Source organism: Onychostruthus taczanowskii, unplaced genomic scaffold (genome assembly GCF_017590055.1).
Source record: "Onychostruthus taczanowskii isolate IOZ18803 unplaced genomic scaffold, ASM1759005v1 scaffold5, whole genome shotgun sequence".
Classification (NCBI taxonomy): Eukaryota; Metazoa; Chordata; class Aves; order Passeriformes; family Passeridae; genus Onychostruthus; species Onychostruthus taczanowskii.
In genome coordinates this window covers 16,707,407-16,725,926 of record NW_024502568.1, presented here as the reverse complement: position 1 = coordinate 16,725,926, position 18,520 = coordinate 16,707,407, and the positions used below count along the sequence as shown (strand labels likewise).

General features: G+C 41.2%; 1 protein-coding gene across 1 annotated transcript in view; it reads left to right on the top strand.

The window, feature by feature from the left end:
* Positions 1-14,972, top strand: part of ADAM12 (ADAM metallopeptidase domain 12) — a 175,170-nt gene extending 160,198 nt beyond the window's left edge. The window contains exons 15-23 of the mRNA XM_041415563.1: positions 6-114; positions 219-417; positions 2,915-2,992; positions 5,886-5,994; positions 6,479-6,614; positions 7,231-7,339; positions 8,065-8,247; positions 13,523-13,626; positions 14,912-14,972. Of these exons, the coding sequence (XP_041271497.1) occupies positions 6-114; positions 219-417; positions 2,915-2,992; positions 5,886-5,994; positions 6,479-6,614; positions 7,231-7,339; positions 8,065-8,247; positions 13,523-13,626; positions 14,912-14,972 (1,088 nt within the window). The remainder of the gene's footprint in view (positions 1-5; positions 115-218; positions 418-2,914; positions 2,993-5,885; positions 5,995-6,478; positions 6,615-7,230; positions 7,340-8,064; positions 8,248-13,522; positions 13,627-14,911) is intronic.
* Positions 14,973-18,520: the final 3,548 nt, after the last annotated feature.

The window sequence follows — 18,520 nt, the reverse complement described above, 5'->3', positions numbered from 1 at the left end:
TTCAGGTGCAAAACCCGCTCCTGGGATCTGCTTTGAGAGAGTCAATTCTGCTGGAGACCCTTACGGCAACTGCGGGAAAGACTCCAAGAGCTCCTTTGCCAAATGTGAACCCAGGTAGGGCCTCTCCCTGCAAACACAGCAACAGGTGCTGGCAGAGGGCTTGGAACATTTCAAATTATTTACCTCATCCTTGCTTGTGTTGTGTTTATTTCCATCAGGGATGCGAAGTGTGGAAAAATCCAGTGTCAAGGAGGAGCAAACCGACCCGTCATCGGTACCAACGCAGTTTCCATAGAAACCAACATCCCACTCCAGGAGGGTGGCAAGATCCTGTGCCGTGGCACCCACGTGTATTTGGGGGATGATATGCCTGACCCTGGGCTGGTGCTGGCAGGAACCAAGTGTGAAGATGGAAAGGTAAGATTCTGGAATACTCCCAGACAAAGGGAACATCTCTGCTGTCATTCTGCCAAGTGTTCTGTACTTCTTTTTTCTTGGGCATTTTTTTTCCCCCTACAAAATAATTGCTTCTCATGCTCAGACTGAAACAAATTTTGCTCCCTTCTGGCCGCTGTTCTGGATTATGGATTTTCACATGCAAATCTGAGCAACCTGATCTGGTGGAAGGTGTCCCTGGCCATGGCAGGGGGTTGGAAATAGATGAGCTTTAAAGTCCTTTCCAACCCAAACCATCCTGGGATTCTGGGCAATGCGAGTTGCTTGAGTTTATGACTGATTTTTTTGAAGACAGTCCCAAGTATCTGCCCATGGAGGCTTGAGGTTTTCTGCAAAATAAGTACAGCAAAATACATTACAGGCTTATTAATGAATTCCTGAGTTCAATGTATTTCTTTTCCCAGCTTCTCTGGCATTGCAAAATTGTCATTAACTTCACTTTAGGTTTCAAAATGTATTTTATCTTCTGATTATGACTCCTCACTTCTTTTTTCATGCAGGAAAACCTGTCTCTGTATGCACTCTTAGAAAACTCTAAACCCATTGATGCTCAGCCACCAAAACTGATTTTTGCATTTGTGTTTTGCAAATTTTATGAATTACCCACTGCAAATGCAGCCCAGATTTCACATGGCTGTCTCCTTCTAAGTTTTTCTTTTGTGAGGAAAGCAACTGAGAAAGATGGGAGGCAGCCATGAGTTTACAGGGGGAGGAGGAATGGAAAGCAGTCCAAGAGCTATTGAAATGAAGGAGGTTTCCATACCCTCAGTGGATTGCTTGCAAAAAGGAGGAAAAACAAGTGCTTTGATAATTTGTGGTAAATTGAAGTAAGCCACTGAACTTCTGAATGCTTTTGAATTACATTGGATTATCTCACTGTGCTGGGAACAGGTTTGAAATCCATCCCCAGTGAAACCACAGCTCTGCTACAGGAAAACAACCCTTACAACATTTCTAAGTCAATCTGTTCTAAAAAGTCTTTTCAAAGGCAACTCAGCGCTGAGAAAGCACCCCATTATGTTTTACTAATGAGTATTTAATCTTTCTAATCTATCTAATCATACACATCCACACTATAGAATACACAGGCTAATACTTCTGAAATTGTATGTTTTACTTTGAGGACATTAGTGCATTTGTATTATGGATTAAGAATATGAATTTAAATATTCTTGGGTTTTCTCAACTGGAGATGCACAATTTGAAACGCAGCCATTTTAATGTGATCAGAATTCTGGGAGCTGCTGCACTGTGAATATTTGAATTGTGAATAGTGCTGTAATCAGACCATATTCTCTCCATGCCTGCATGTTGATGCCAATTCACTCTAATTTCCTTTCCATTTTTCCTTCTCCCCAGGGGATAAGTGCCCTGATTAAGCATCCCTGTCGCCTCCTTCAACACCATTCCCAGCTTAATGCTAATTATTGTGACTGACTTTTAGTACTACTGAACTGCACTGCAGTTAAACACGAGCAAAATGTGCAGTGTGGGGCTTTTTGACCTTTTTTGTTGTCAACATAGCATAGGAACAGTTATTCCAGTCCTAATTTCTTCTTTTTTCAGTTTGGAATAGGGTAACTTCTCATTACTGACGTGCTCATCAGTTGCGTGGTTGTTTGATGTTATTATTGCTCAGCACTAATCTTGCTTAACCTCAATTTTCAGCTCCATTGGCAGAGTAAAGTTTATCTGCAATGACTGGAAAACAAAAAAAAAATTGAACTTTATTCCTGTGCATATGCTATTTGTTTACTTCTGTTCCCTATAAATATTAAATGTTAAATAGGGTTGGTTTATATTTGACACCAAAAAAAAATTGTTTAACATGGAAAAACTCAGAAAGATCTTGGTTTTCCTAGAAAACATGATGAGCCCATAGAAATCAATGACCTCACTTAAATATTCACCTAGCCTGCGTCCAGGTTCTGTAATGGGATGAAAAATATTTCACTATTGATAAAAACAAAACTGTGATAATTTACACCATGAGGATCCAAAGCTTTGCTCGAGGAATCATCTGTGAAGAGACAGAGGCAGGCAGAGCAGGAGCCTGAAGGAATCTGCTCAGTGCATTCCTAGTCCTGAAAAAAATGCAAATTACTGATATTTAAATTGACTTAAAAACCTCCCAAATCCCAGGGTCTCCCCACTAGTTCCACTCGAGTGGATCTGTGAGGGTTTGCTTGCACGAGCTCAGCATATCAGCACTATGAAGTGTGTGTGGAGCCAGGGCTGGCCAGGAGAGCAGAATTCAACTTGCTCAGATTTGGATTTCAAAGATTTGAAAGGGGCTGAGGGAAATAAGAAGACACCCAATCCTGGTGTCCTTTGTGTCCGTGTAATGATATATATTTGCGTGTTGGGAAATATTTAAACTGCTGAAAGAAGGGATATGATGTCCTGGGAGCCCCAGCAGCTCTGTCCCTGTTCAAAATCCTTTTTTTGTGTTTTGCAGATTTGCCTCAACCGCCGGTGCCAGAACACCAGTGTTTTTGGAGTCCATAAATGTGCCACCAAGTGCCATGGACGTGGGGTAAGCATCCTAGGAAAACATTTGTTACAATCCCTCAATAACCACTGGACAAGAAATCACTTTCTGTAATGGCTTTGAGATCTATAATTGCCTGCAATAGATCAGCCAGAGTCACTGCAATACATTTTTGTTATGTATTTCCATTTCTACTGTCCCTTATAGGAAATTGTTTTTATTTGACAAAGAAATGTTTATCAGGCAGTAATTATCTTGTTCTTAATTGACAGCCTGTGATACAAAGGAATCTTGTAATCCTCAAAGCAATTTGAAGTCAGACCCTTCATCATGAAGAATTCCCATATAAAATCAAAAATGCAGTTTCTCCATAGATACAAAGAAGTTAAAGTTTTTGAATTGAGCATTGGAAGCATTTGGATTGAGAGGCAAATGAAACAGCATTTCCAAAAACATTAAAAAAATGTAAAACCATATTGATGAGTTTTGCGGCATGAAAGTGGCACAGAGTGAAAAATGTGATGATATCATTTAATAATATCAGTGGTTTGAAACCCAGTTTATATTATAATAATGTTAATTATGGCAGGCTTTGCCTTATTAACCTTGATGTGCTGATGAGCTGTTTGTTTCTCTGAAAAGCTGTGGCAGCCACACTGGAAGAGCCATAGAAATTCACTGTCCTCTCTGAGGAAGGATTTTAATTTTGCTTTAACTTATTTTATCACCCTGAATTTGCAAAACTGAGCAGTTTTGATGGTGCTGCCTCTTATCATTGAGGATGGAATGAGCAGAGGCTTGGACTGGCATTTTTTATGTCTGTACAAACAAGAACCTTTTGCGACTCCTCAGTGGCAAAACTGACCTAGTGGAATTGTAAATAGGAATGCCTGCAGTGCTTTAATTTAAAAAATAATGCTTAACAAAGTATATTTTAATTATCTTGCTGTCTTTGAAATGTAAATTTTTTATTTTTTTTTTAATTTTACATGACCACAGCCAGGCTGAGCTCTCTGAATATTTTAGTGCTCTGCAGACACAGGGAGCAGAGGTTTCTGAAAGCCTGCCAAGCTGACCTGGCCAGAATATTGCATGTTCAGAGTAACCCAAACTCCTGTGAACTGATTTGTGTCTTACTGAAAACTCATTTCTTAATCTGTGCTGTGGGCTCTCCATGGTGGTGGCAGATCAGTCATGGCTGGGGTTAGCACAGCATTAAGGACCTTATTGACAACAAGCCCTAAGCCCAAAATCTTTATTTACAAATGGATTTATTTACAAATTGATAGATTGAGCACCTAAATGTGACTTCAAATCTTGAAGGACAAGAGGACATTCCTCAGGACAAGAGGGACACTGTGGGGCTGGGGCGTGTCCAGGGAAGGGAATGGAGCTGGGGAAGGCTCTGGAGCCCCAGGAGGGGTTGAGGGAGCTGGGAATGGGCTCAGCCTGGAGCACAGGAGGCTCAGGGGGGACCTTGTGGCTCTGCACAGCTCCTGACAGGAGGGGACAGCCGGGGGAGTCAGGCTGTGCTCCAGGGAACAGGGACAGGAGCAGAGGGAACAGCCTCAGGCTGGGCCAGGGCAGGCTTCAGGTGGATATTTACAAAAATTTCTTCATGGAAAATTTTTTCAGCCCTTGCACAGCTGCCCAGGGTAGTTTGGAGTCCCCATCCCTGGAGGGATTTAAAATCCATGTGGATGTGGTGACACGTGGGGACATGGTGGCCTTGTCAGTTCTGGGGAATGGTTGAAGATCTGGGAGGACTCTTCCAGCCTGAACAGTTCTGTGACTCCATGCATTCTGTCGGTCCAGCACAGAGCTTTGAGCTCTGTATTCACCACACAGCAGCTGCTGGGGAACAGCAAGAGGAGATAAGGAGCATTTGGACTGCAGGAGCTCCTGGGGAGAGCCCTGGAGCTGCTGGCTCCTGCCCTGTGTGCAGCAGGACCAGGCTGTGCTGGTGCTGAGCTCCAGTCCCTTGGAGCTCTCTGATCCCACTGGGCTGGTCGGGCCTCACGAGCTGTTCCCTCACTCGGATTAAAACCACCCCAGAATGGATCTCTGTGTCCCTACAGCCAGTGCTGGTGTGGTATCAAAGCTCCCTGAGGGTTTCCTCAGCCCTGAGCCCTTTTCACAGCTTACTCCAGCAAGTGGTTCATCTTGGAGCCATGGAAAAATCCATGCTGGGCCCAGTGCAAGCCCTTGATGAGGAGGAGAGCTTGGGGTGTAGTAATTACATATTTCTGAACATAATTCTGAGGGAGACATGGTTCTCCCAGGAAAATCCTGGGAAGCTGTGTAGAAGCTGTGAGAAACTTAGATTTCAAACAATTATTATCTCTCTTTCTGTAACCGTTGTTTATAGATATGATTTTCTAGAGTATACTATTCATAGTTCACCAGTCGTATGAGAGAAGATTCCTAAAGGCCAATCAGGTCTTAGGTTCACCATTGTTTCTATAAGAACTGAAGATTTCTAATACTAAAGTGTCTTTTCATGCCTTCTAATGATAAAGTCTCTGAATCACCTTTGGCTGTCCCCAGTACCCCTTCAGTAATACTTGGGGAGCTGGCAAAGCTCTGCTGCTCCTGTGCAGGCAGGAGGAACTGAAGTAACCAGGCAGATAATCCTGCTGCTGGAAGCAAACAGAGAACAAGACTTAAGAGGTGTCTGATTATCCTCATATTATTGATGTTGTCAGCTGGGGCAACTCCAACGATTACCTGCCAAAGAAATAATGGTTTTTAGGATCCCTCTTCCTCCGTAGCGAGTTGCACTTTGCCACCTCAGTGTGCAGCAGGCAGCTATCAGCACATCTCCTTTCTTCTCCAAGCTTTATTCCTCTCTGATGTGTCACTGTCTGATTAGAAGCCCTTATCAGCCAGGGCTGCTCTCGGATGTTTTTTATGTTAAGCCATTTGTCTTGTTTTGCAGGTCTGCAACAACAAAAAGAACTGTCACTGTGAGGCTGACTGGGCCCCCCCTTTCTGTGACAAACCAGGCTTTGGTGGCAGCGTGGACAGTGGGCCCATCAGACAGGCAGGTCAGTGGGAATTCAGCCTCCACCTGTTTTTTTCGAGGATAAAGAGTGGAAATTGGTCAACCTCAGAAAGAATTCTTTCTACACATTGTTAATTTCACAGGATTTCATTATTCCGTGCCAGTTTTTCCCCAGAGTGTTGGAACATCAGTGACCTCGAAAGATGTTTATGGTTTATGTCTGGGGACATGACAGGACAAGAAGTCTCCTCACAAGTACATGTATAAACTAAATCTCAATGGGAAATAATGTCTGTTTTCATATGAACAATACTGTTCTAAACCAAAATGGTTCTCTCCTCTGCATGCCAGATGCTGCAGTGGGTGGCAGTACTAAAATTATGACAGCATGGTTGTTTCCATGACAAAGCTTCCCATCATGATTGCTCTACTGAAAGATTTTTGTTTTTTGAAGATAGCAAAGAAACCCTGGCCAGGCAGTAAGCAGGCCCTTGGAAGAAGTTAACTCCATGTGATTTTTTTTGCAGACAATAAGAGTTTGACCATAGGAGTGTTGATAACCATCCTGTGCCTTATCTTTGCTGGATCAATCATGTACCTCAAAAGGAAGACTTTCATGAGGTGGTTGTTTACAAGCAAGAAGACAACAATAGAGAAATTAAGGTATGCCCATTTTCCCTAATTATATTCCCATAGATATTAAGGAAAGGAAGCAGTAAACACAGCAATTCTCATCACTGTAAATGTGTTAGGAAGAGCCAGCCATGACAAAAAATATTCACCATTATCAGTAGCGTTTTCCCTGGGTTGGTTTAATTTCATTGATAGGCAGTAAATAACACAGGTTTTGGTTTGAATATATCCCTCTTTCCTTTTGGGATGAAAAATTAAGCAGTGATGGAAGTATTGCCTTTATTTTCATTTGCCTGAAACAGTTTCATTACACTGTGTGGCCTTTTATCTAAACTCAGCTGAGTGAGCTGAAACTTTCCTATTTGAGGTCATTACTGTTTAAATGTTAGATTCATTAGAATAGTCTCCTGGGTGTTACAAAGCTGCATTTCCACAGATTGCAGAAGCTAATTTAACAGACTACTGATTTCTAAAAAATCAATATTTATTTTTATTCTTGCAGGAGTGCTAGACAGTTTTTACTTTCCTTGTTTACTATAACCAGACAGAAAGTTCTTGCAAAATCCCATTCTAAAAAGAGGCTCCTGTTTAAGAAAATGTTACAAAGCAGAACACAGTGTTCATTAATTAAATGTTTGTATTGCAGGTCTGTGAGTCCTGCAAGACCTTCCAGTTCATCTGAGCCAAATCATGTTCATACCATATGTGTTAGTAAAAACCTTATTGTGAAGCCACAAAATACCGCCATACAAAAAGTGAGTCCCTAAATATTTATTTTTTTTTAAGTAGGGGAAAATCAAAAAAAGGTCTCATCTATTTTATCTCAATTAAATGATTTATTATAATATTGCATGAACTTAATATCATGTAGGACTAACATTAAGTAAAATGGGAGTGGATATAAGTTCAAAATTCATTTATGGCTTCCATGTTGAATACAGGTGGAGTTGTCCAGTGCAGAAAATAAATAGTTTTGTCTCTAGGAGAGAAAAGCAAGGGACTGCCATGGATTTTAAAGTAGCAATCGGCCAGGTTTGATGGGGCTTGGAGCTCCCTGGTGGGAGGTGTCCCTGCTCATGGCAGGGGTTGGAACATGCTGGTCCTTCAGATCCCTTCAGACCAAACCATCCTGTGATTCTGTGCCAGCTCTTGCAATGTATAACTTTGGTTGGATTATTGAAATATATGACTTCGGTGGATGATTGAAATGTATAACTTTGGTTAGATGGTTCAAATGTATAACTTTGGTTGGATGGTTGAAATGTATGACTTTGGTTGGATTATTGAAATGTAAAACTTTGGTTGAATGGTTGAAATGTGTAACTTTGGTTGGATGGTAGAAATGTATAACTTTGGTTGAATGGTTGAAATGTGTAACTTATGTTGGATTACTGAAATATATAACTTTGGTTGGATGATTGAAATATATAACTTTGGTTGGATTACTGAAATATATAACTTTAAGGATGATTTTTCCCAGAGAGACGGCCCCAGGCGGCCGCTGCCGTATCAGATCATCGACATCAGCAGCCCTGTGAAGACACACGAGGTGCCACCATTAAAAACACCCCAGAGAGTCCTGCCACCCCTTCCCCAGCTGCCAGGCCACCAAGCCGGGCCTGAGAGACCCCTGCCAGCTAATCCTTCACTGAGGTTCTCCCAGGTAACCGTTGATTCTCTTCTATGTAATATTTACTCTGTGAGTGTCTGGAGAAATGAAGTGTTTTCTCATCTTTCCTGCTGCCCTTTTCCCACAGTCTTTCCTTTATGCTTTCTGTGAGTTTAGAACTCTGCTGTAGAAAAATTGCCTTGTGGCAAGTGGGGCTGTGATCCTAAAATTCTGGATGCTGAACTCTGCCTTCACCACTCAAAAGAACAAACACATTAGAGGCAAACACATCTCTGCAGCTGCCCAAGCAGAGGAGAGCTGCACAGTTTGTTAGTGAGGTGCCAAGCACAGAGAGAGAGTTTAGGGAGTTGCACATGTGATGTGCAAGAGCAAAAGGTGTCTTAGCTTGATGTGCTTCTATGTGCTGCCAAGGGCTGCATGAAGCACAGTCTGTTTTTCCAGGGCACAGACCTGAAAAGCACTGTTTCATGCAGACACACCTTTCACTGCAGTGTTTAAGTAGAGATGGTAAATATTTTTTATTTTTTATTTTTGAATAAGATGCATCTCAGGGCGATAGGGTAGATTCAGCTGTCAGTATTAAACAGTGCCTTTTCTTGTCACTGGCTGCTCCCTTTTGGTGGCACTTTGGAGTGACTGTTTCTAGGCAAAGCACCCAGACCGTTCCTGATCTGGGTGTGGTACATGGTTAAAATAAAGTGAATTAAAAATTAAATTTTAAAAAAAGTTAATTAAAAGTTAAAATAAAGTTGTTAACACCAGGTTCTCACCTGCAGGAGCCCTGAGAGCTGCTTAACACCTTTTCGTGGTGCTGGAATAGGGGGAGACAGCTCTGAGACAGTGCTGGAGTGCAGGGCTTTGAAAAGGGATTAGAAAAATGTCAGAAATAAACAGGGATGAGAGAGGCTGACCAGAGAAGTTGTCAGGGTGCCCAGAGAAGCTGTGGCTGCCCCTGGATCCCTGGCAGTGCCCAAGGCCAGGTTGGACAGGGCTTGGAGCAGCCTGGGACAGTGGAAGGTGTCCCTGCCCATTGTGGCAGCAAATAAAACATTTCTAGATTTAATTTTTTCTAAGCCTGAACATTGTATCACTCAGGTTAGACCAACCAGACAAGTGCAATCTGTGTTTTATTTGCTTTTTTGTCTTCCCTTTTCCATGTTCCCAGTCATTTTCTTTCCAGGGGAGTAAGGAATGCTGATTCTTTTTAAAATAAATTTTGTAGGCAATTGGGAGCAATATTGATTCCTGTTCTTTGTCTGTAGCTCCAGTGGTCTCGTTGTTCATTTTCTGGTATTCTCTAACATTCTGCACAATTCACAGTGGTCATAGGGAAGATTGCAAGTGCAAGTGCTTTTCAGTTCCTTAAGCAGAATGTGGATGGAGAAAAGTCTTTCCAAGGAAAAGGAAAAGGAACCATTTGTCGTTCTGATGCTGCATCTGCACCTGCCCCAGCCTCACTGCACATCAGAGCAGCCCAGTAAATCCTTGTGCTCCAAATGCCAGGTGGAATACCAGACCTGCAGTACTACCACTAGCAAAGACTGACAGATCTGAAACTGCCAAAAAGCTTTTGAGCTTGGCAGCTCCAATTCATTGTGACAGTTCCTTCATCAAGCAAAATATCAGCATTTTCAGTCTCTGCATGGAACACAAACAGGGGATCAGCTCAAGGCAGCCTAAAGAATGAGCAAGAATGGATTCTTTCAAAATTATAACTTCAATATTGTCAGAAACAGCTACTTTTTATATCAGAGGGACCAAAAACGGCAGCCTAAAGAATGAGCAAGAATGGATTCTTTCAAAATTATATCATAACCTCAGTATTGTCAGAAACATCTGCTTTTTATATCAGAGGGACCTAAAAAACATTGTGTGGGGAGAAAATCTTTCATTCCTAAGTTAATTTTTCCCCTCAAATCTTGGAAAAAGTAAATTAGCTTAAGAATAATTTGGGGTAATAAATATAGATACTACTTCATGTATTGCTTCAGCTCTCTCTTGGAAGCACATCCAGAAGGTCAGCAAGAAGAAGGACTTGAAAAGTCATTGCTACACTCAGGATGTCACCCAGATGCTCAGTGCTGCAGAATGGTGCTGTAAATGATATAAAATTTCCTTCAGTTGTAAGTGAAATAGTTAAAAAACAAAGACAACATGAAATAAACCAAACCAATCAACGAAACAAAAAATCCTCAGCGAATTAGCTCTTGCTAAGTTTAATATTTCATTATCTTTTGACTGAAAAACAGCTTTTCCTTCTTTCAGATGCTCTTACAAGGCAAACTGCCTTTATTTATGGGCCAGATTCACAGTCAGTACAAATCAGCAGAGCCCCATGTGAATCAAGGGAACAGTGCAGGTTTATCCTAGCCATCAGCCCAAGCATTTGGATTTGATCTCTTCCCCTCGATTTTGTTGCTTTTAGCATTCAGTTGCTGCCTCTGACATTCTCATCCTCTTGTTACCAACATATAGCTCATATTTTACAGCTCATCCTAATGCCAGGAAATAGAACTTTTTTACTTAAAAATTTTACCACTTAAAAAAGTGGTTTTACTTTTTCCTCAGTAAAAGCGAGCTCAGCTCAGCTCCTGTTCATTCTGCCACAGTTATCCTGGGAATCTCTCCTGTAACACCTCAGCCTGGCTGTAGACACTGAGGGCTTGCACTTTCTTCTTTAAAAATCGGTGGAAAAAACCTGGAATTTCATGCACCTGGTGTCTTTGGAGCTGCTCAGTATGAGAATTGTGTTTTTTATTCCAGTATTTAAAACAACGCTTCCCCAAGCAGGGGCTGAATGCATTAAATGCCAGGTTGTGGATATAAAATGGACAAATAAATCCACCCATAAACTCATTGTGAGGAAGGGCTGAAGCTTTGTAGGAAAAGAAGTGGAGGAAGAGGAATGAGGGAAGCAGAGCTGTGGTGGTTCTGTGAGCTGTGCTGCAGATTCCCAGCACATCAAAGGCTCTGCAGGGCCCCACACGAGTTAACACACAAAGTCTGGATTCTCCTGTGGCACAGAAAGAATAGAGAAGACCCTCCTGTAATCAGTCTGGGGGATAGGATTTATTTCTTCAAAGAGCTTTTCCTCTGTTCCTAAGGTTGTGTGCTCCTGGTGGCATCTCCTTCTGCTCCATTTTGCTTCATCTCAGCCAACATTTATTCTCCAGCTCCATTTTTATCACAGTTCCCTCCCTTTTTAATTTTTTTTTCATTCATTTACCCTTTCCCAGCAGCTTGCCACCACATTACACTTTCTGTCAGAACACTTGGCTGCTTCCTCCTTAAGGGTAGTTTAACTTGAGGACATTTTGAGTGGGAAATGAGTGAATAAATAAATTAGGAGTTGGGCCTGTGTACCTGTCAATACTTGTACTTGTTATGCAGAGAATTAAACAGAGGGTGGACATTATATGCAACTTTTAAATGTAGTTTGTGGCAAATTTGGACTTATTATATATGAAATTTACTTAAGCTTGTGTATTTTCTTCCTTATCAAAATGCCTGTGGATAATCAATCTGCATTTCCTTCTTGAAAGAGCAAATATTTGCCATAGAAAGTAAAAAAACAAAGGGATGCTCAAAACAAATAATGAAAAGTTCAACTTCATTCGGGGGAAATTCATGCTTGTTTGGATCACATCTTTCAAAGGATCTTTAATCAGATTATGCTTGTAAGCTCTTCATGTTTCCTTTAACTTTACCAGTGACACTTATGGCAAACTAAAAATAAGGAATAAAATTCCTTGGGAAAAGTGTGGCTACACAGCTCCAGTAGTAGAAGGATCTGAAGTGAGTTTGGGGATAAACTGGAGAGATTTGTGTGCCCTGAGCAAGACATTTAATGTGTCCCAGCTCCCCGTAACAAGGAGCACAAACAGCCAAGTTTCCCTGTTTGCAGGGCTGCAGGGACCACCCAGAGGAGCCACTGGCCCAGCCTGACAGCAGATGACTTCTGTTCTTTATTAACGGAGCCTTTAATTCCACCCAATGAAAGCACAGTGAAAAAAAAAATCCACAGATGCTCCCAATCCAAACCAGACTGGGGCACTTGGGTTTTGTGGCCATCTGAATTTCCATTTTAAAGTCATGTCAAGCATTCCCACCTTTCTATAGAACTGCTTCTGCAAAGTTATGTATTGAATCTTTGCTGTTTCCATTTACCACCAATTAAGCATTGAGTCCAGCAGAGATGCACCCTGCACTTCTAGAGTCAAGAATCAAAAGACAAAAATCATGAAAATATAGTATTAAATATTTGGTTTAAAATTGCAGTGCCAGCTTATTAAAAATAAGTTACTTTTTATTCATTTAAACTTATCTAGTCATAACATATCTTCAATTTAGGTTTAGATTAGGTGTTAGGAAGAAATAGTGAGGTGGGGTGAGGTCTCATTTTTGCCTAGAGTTGTGGCTGCCTCCTGGAAGTGTCCAAGGCCAGGTTGGATGGGGCTTGGAGCACCCTGGTGATGCCTTAAGTTTTAGCTTTCATATTTTCCAGATTCTGTACTGCATTAGGATATAACTGAACTTCATATAAAGTATCAGCAGTTCTCCTCACAGTTCAGTCACACAGAACAATCCTTTTCCAGAGTGAGAACCAAGGACATCACTGCAGCTTCAGACCCAAAAAGTGCAAACAGGGAATGGAGGAGAACAAATTTGAGAGGGTGGGACTGCATCAGCTGGAGCTGGAATTGGACAATTAACCAAACATGGAAATGGACCAAAACTTATAAAAGTGTGAGAACTTGTGACACGCCATCCATCTTGGGTCCATCTACATTAAAAATAGAATCAATATAGCCTCCTATATTTTAGCAAAAAATACTGCACAAAGAAACTTGGATTAAACCAATGGATTATCCATTCCAGTCAGATGATCTGAAAGCAACAACATTTCAACATTAACCCCAGTATGGAAATGGACCAAAGTTTATAAAAGTATGAAAATTCATGACCTGGGGTCCATCTTGGATGTAGCCTTGGCCAGGCTCTTGCACTGCCCAAGGTGTATCCTGTGAAGGCCTTTTAATAAATCCCTGCTTTATTCCTTTAAATCCTGTATTCCTTTAACCTTTATTCTTTATCCCTTTAACCCTGTCCTCAGCAGCCTCCCAAGGCATGGCTGGGACCATGGAGGGTGTCCGTGCCCATGGCAGGGGTGGCACTGGGTGGCCTTTCAGGTCCCTCCCAAGCCAGCGCAGTGTGCGACTCCACGATCGCACGGCTTTGTCTCAGCTGTGGCTGTGTGGAGGGTGTGATGTCCACTCTGAGAACTGACGGGAGCTCGTGTTTCCTGCAGGAGCCCCCCAAGCCCAGCGCCCCTCGGAAGCCTCTCCCCGCGGACCCCCTGGGCCGAGCGCGCCCGGGCCCCGCCAGGGCCCTGCCCCACGCCTCCCCTGCCAGGTCAGTGCCCACCCTGCTGCCGCAGGAACTCAGCTTGTGTGTTTTCCGTCTGTTTGTAACCCTGCAGTTCATCAGTGTAACCCAAACTCCACACACGAAGCTGCTGCTTTCCCATCTGTCAGACACAGATATTCCTCTGCAGGCCTGGCGATCAAGGACACCGCAGTGCCTCAGGGCCCAGAAGTGTTAGCAAAAGTGAGGTTTGGGGGGAGAAAACTTGAGGTAAATGACTTCATTAACTGAAGCTGTAATTGGAATATTAACCCCCAATATGCAAATGGACCAAACTTTAAAGTATGAAAACCCATCATCCATTTCTGGGTGTAGCCCCTGGGGGGCTTTATCTGCCCAAAACGAGCCTGAAGTTCCTTCAATAAATATAACCCCTTTTTAGTCCCTTAATTTTGTCCAGCCGCTGATTTTAGGTAGTCCCTAAAAGGTATCAATCCTAAGACCTGGATTTTAGCACTTCACAGCAGCATGGCTAAAATGGCTCAAGGAACTGCTGCAACAAGCACTTCCAACACAATTTCAATTTCTAATTTTACTTATCACGCTGCTTCTCACTAGAAGTGCACCAGCACAGTTGCTCTGACTCTCAGAGAATATGAGGATTTATAATACCTGTGAAGGCTTGAATGTAAACACCTGTGCATATTTACAAAACTAACAAATAATTAATTTTCTCCTCAGACCCCCCCATCTGAATTAGGCTGAGAACTGAATGCTGTTAAAATCAGTCACCAAAAAAGTGATTTCTTGATCACCCATTTTCCAAAGAAACATGAGTTGACATCATCTGCAAATATTATCCAAAAGATTCAAAAAGCATAGAAATTGTGCACTTCAAAAATATAATGTTTGAAAAAAATAATCAGGAAGTGCAGTAGCTGCACCCAATGTTAGTGGGTTTAGTCCATGCTGTTTTCTTACCCAATATTCCTCAGTTTCCTGTGAAAAAAGTGAGCTCCAAGGAAGATAAAAGTGGTGTTTTAAGCTACAAGCAGTAAAGCACTTAAGTGCTCAGAGGCATTAAAAATAGAATCAATATAATCTCCTACATTTTAGCAAAAATACTGCCCAAAGAAACTTTGATTAAACTGCTGGTTGTCCATTCTAGTCAGATACTCTGAAAGCAACAACATTTCAAGCTGACTCCTACAGCTTTTGAAGACCCCCTGGGATTCTGCAACAGTACTGACATTTTTGATCAGGTACAAAATTGATGAGCACCCAAAGAAACGGAGATTAAGTAACAATTTGCTGTTTTCTTTCTTTCCAACAGACCTGCTCCCAAACATCTACCACAGGTATCCAGGTCCAGCAACACTATGGATGTGAAATGAGTAGAAAACCTGACACCTTTATTTTAAAAAGTGAAGACAGAAGTTTGCACTATCTTTCAGCTCCAGCTGGAGTTCATTTCTATGACAATACTTAGAATTTTTAATGTTTAAAACAGCATTATTTTTAAGAATTCTGAGCTACTGCCTTTGGTGCTGTGCTGTGCTATGGTGCTCTGTATACTTGCTCAGGTACTTGTAAATTATTAATTTATGTTGAATATTTATTACAGTGCAGTGCACTGTAGTAGATATTTTTACCATAGCTGAGTTTTCCTAAAAAGGAAACCTTTTTGTTTGTAATATTTCACTGAACTTGAATAATTCTGCTCTGTTGGTCCTATGTAGATTTGTTAGTTTTGATCTATTCTTTAAGGAGTGCTGATGCAGATCAATGAAATGTGTAAACAGCTCCATCTCAAAGGTCCTCACCCAATTTCTGAATAAATATGGCAGGGTAAAAAGACAGAATCTCTCCTGGAACTGGGTGAAATGCCCAATACCTGCAGACAAGGTGTAACCTGTATGTAACCAAAGGCTCACACTGTGTCTGCAGCTGTACTGTAATCTCAATTTTCATGTTACTGTTTGACATCTCCCAGAAATCTCTGTGCTGAAAGATGATGCATCCACCTGGGAGAAGTGCTCTCACTGAAGAAGTACTGTATATCACCAAACTGTGGTGGTTTTAACCTCATTTTCCTCAAACACAGCCTGCCTAGTCCATTTTAATGCAGATATCAGGCCTCCCTGTGCCATCTCCTTTTTGGTGCTTTGGTAATTAAACTCCACCATCTCATTGTTGTCCTGATTAGACTGGCAGTACATTACACCCAGGGCTGGGGGAACGCCAGGAATTACATTTTAAAAATCAACTTTTATATTATTTCCTTTTGCCTCACTGCTCTGCTTATCACCTGTATTTTGCATATTTACTACTGTTTTGTATTAAACTTCTACAACGTTGCTCCGGGTTTCTTAATTCCCAAATCAAAATGTGTATTTTAATACATAGACTTGGATTATCAAAAAAAAAAAAAAAAAAGTTCATCTCTGCTTTGTGATTACACCTGATCTCTTCTGTGCCTTCTCAGCACTGCTGAACACAGTTTCACCTGTAAAAACAGCAATTTTTAATTATCAGTTAAAGCAGAGGGAGAAGGGACTATCACCTTTAATGGTTTCCTCATTGCTTGTGGTTTTTGTTTCCTTAAGCAAAAATAAAAGCATTGATAGAAACTCACATCTGCCTTCAGGAAGTGTCATTGTGTTTCATTTTCCCAGTTTTTCCCCCTCCCAGCAACACAACCTTCATGTTTGTTGAGGAACTGAACAAACCAAAAATCAACCCCAGATTAGTTTGGTGCTCAGTAGCAAAGGAAAAGCTTCACAAATGTATTTCAATCCTTGAAGCACCTCCAAGAGCAGCAACAGGGATTTGTGTGTGGAGAATCACAGCAGAAGGATGGGGGAACCAAAATGATGCTTTTTATGTACTTTACTTATTTCTGTATTTAAATACTAATTTTTTTTTGTATATACAGTAGGGGGTACCTCCATTTGAAGCAGCCATATGATCTCAGTTTGCTTTTTGAATGCTTCTATTTTAGCAGAGTTCTTCTGCAAACTGCTGAAAACCACAAGGTGAAACTGTGGGTAATGAAAGGTGACATGAAATGACTAAAAAGTGTCTGCTGTCAGCATCAGGAGTTCTGAATTTAACAGGAGAAGCCTAGGTAAGACTTGGCACTTGTGTAAACTTAAACATGACCAGCCTAGGCAGGATTAAAAGTATAGAAAATAGAAATATCCACACAGTGCACCCACCTGTGTCCCTGTCACTTCAAGCAGCCACCTCACCCACACCGTGTGTCAAATTTCTTAACTATTCCCTCTAAAACAAGCACGGGTATCCAGTGACAGGGAATTTAGTCCTGTAATTAAGAAGAACATATTATCTACCAGACTTACCATCTAAGACATGGCTAAACTTTGAGGTTTCTAGATGTCTGGGGAAAAAAAAATCCCAATTCTCTATCTGGAACAAAGGTAACAAAACCTAAAGATCCTGTAAAAAATAATACCATTACTTGACACCAAAAAAAGTTCTTCCTGAATAGTACAGGATGATTTTTTTTCATAGCAAAATGTGGGTGCGATGTAGGCAACAGCTATAAAATGTGGAATCCTTTTAGTCAGGAATTTGAAAATTCTATATTTTTTATATTTATATTTCAGAATTCACAGAATGACTAGGTTGGAAGAGATCTTAAAGATCATCAAGTCCATCCCATGCCCTAACACCTCAACTAAACCAATATATTTATATTTATTTTTATATTATCAGCTGCAAAATTCTACAGGCAGAAAGGGACCTGTAGCTTGGGTGGAATGGGACAACAAACAACACCTGACAACAAGAGATGACACCAAACGATCCATCAAATCCTTCTTTTCTTTTGGGGAATTTTATCAGTTTTAATACAGTTAATATCAGTTTTCACCTGGTTTTAGGTGCTTTCCCACCTAATTAGTGCCTTCATGATTAGAAATGCTGATAGCATGGAAAATTCCACTGTGGAGAGCAGGTGAATGGTTTTACATCTGTAAGCAAATAAATTCCTGTGGGATACACCAGGGTGCGAAATCCAAGGTGTGCTCCTTGCACAAGTCCTGTCGTAATAAATTCAATCCTGTCATAATAAATTCCTCCACCTCCCTGCTCAGCAAATCACCTTTTCTAAATCACCTTTAAGGTTACACCAACCTTTATATCCTCAGTATTTTATGGGTGTCAATTTATCTCGGTGGGAGAGGTTTTTTGGTGCTGATTCTTCCTTTCTGTCTTCTCCCACACCCCTGTTCCAGCCTCCCACCTCTGGAATGCTGCTGCAGCCAGGCTCCCTTTCCAGAGGGAAGGCAGGAACAGAGTGTGCTGTCTCCCTAAAGCTGCCTTTATGCTAATCAATAGAACAGAAAGTACAAAACACCAAAGAAAATGAATAAATAGGCAGTAAACAAAAGGAAAATTGCATATTTACCATCTTTCTCCCCATCAAGTCCCTTGGGTTTAGTATTCCCAGATTGTTTGTAAAAGCTAGCAATTATCAGGGCAGCAAGATTTATCTCCTTTTAATTTCATGGAATATTTTAAAAGCCTTTTCAGAAGCTCAGAGTAGAAAGAGATACAGGGCTTTCTCCTTTATTTCAGTTCTGGTTTCTTCTGATCATTTGAGTATGCAATATTCTCTTTTATTAACTTCCAATCAAATAACAGCAGTTTCCAATTTAACTGTAAATTACCATGTAACAGTAAACAAATTCATTCTTTATCTCACTCTGCAAAACATCATTTTCTGAGCTCAGTAAGGCTGAGACTCGTTCTGCACAGAGCCCATCCTTCCACAGAACGAGACCACACAGAAATATTCCCCACAAATCACAGGCAGCTGCCCTTTTCACACAACACTTACAAGAGAAATTAAAACCTAGAGCACAGTGAACATTTAGAACTCTTGGGATTCAGTTCATTCGAGAATTTAATATCCAAC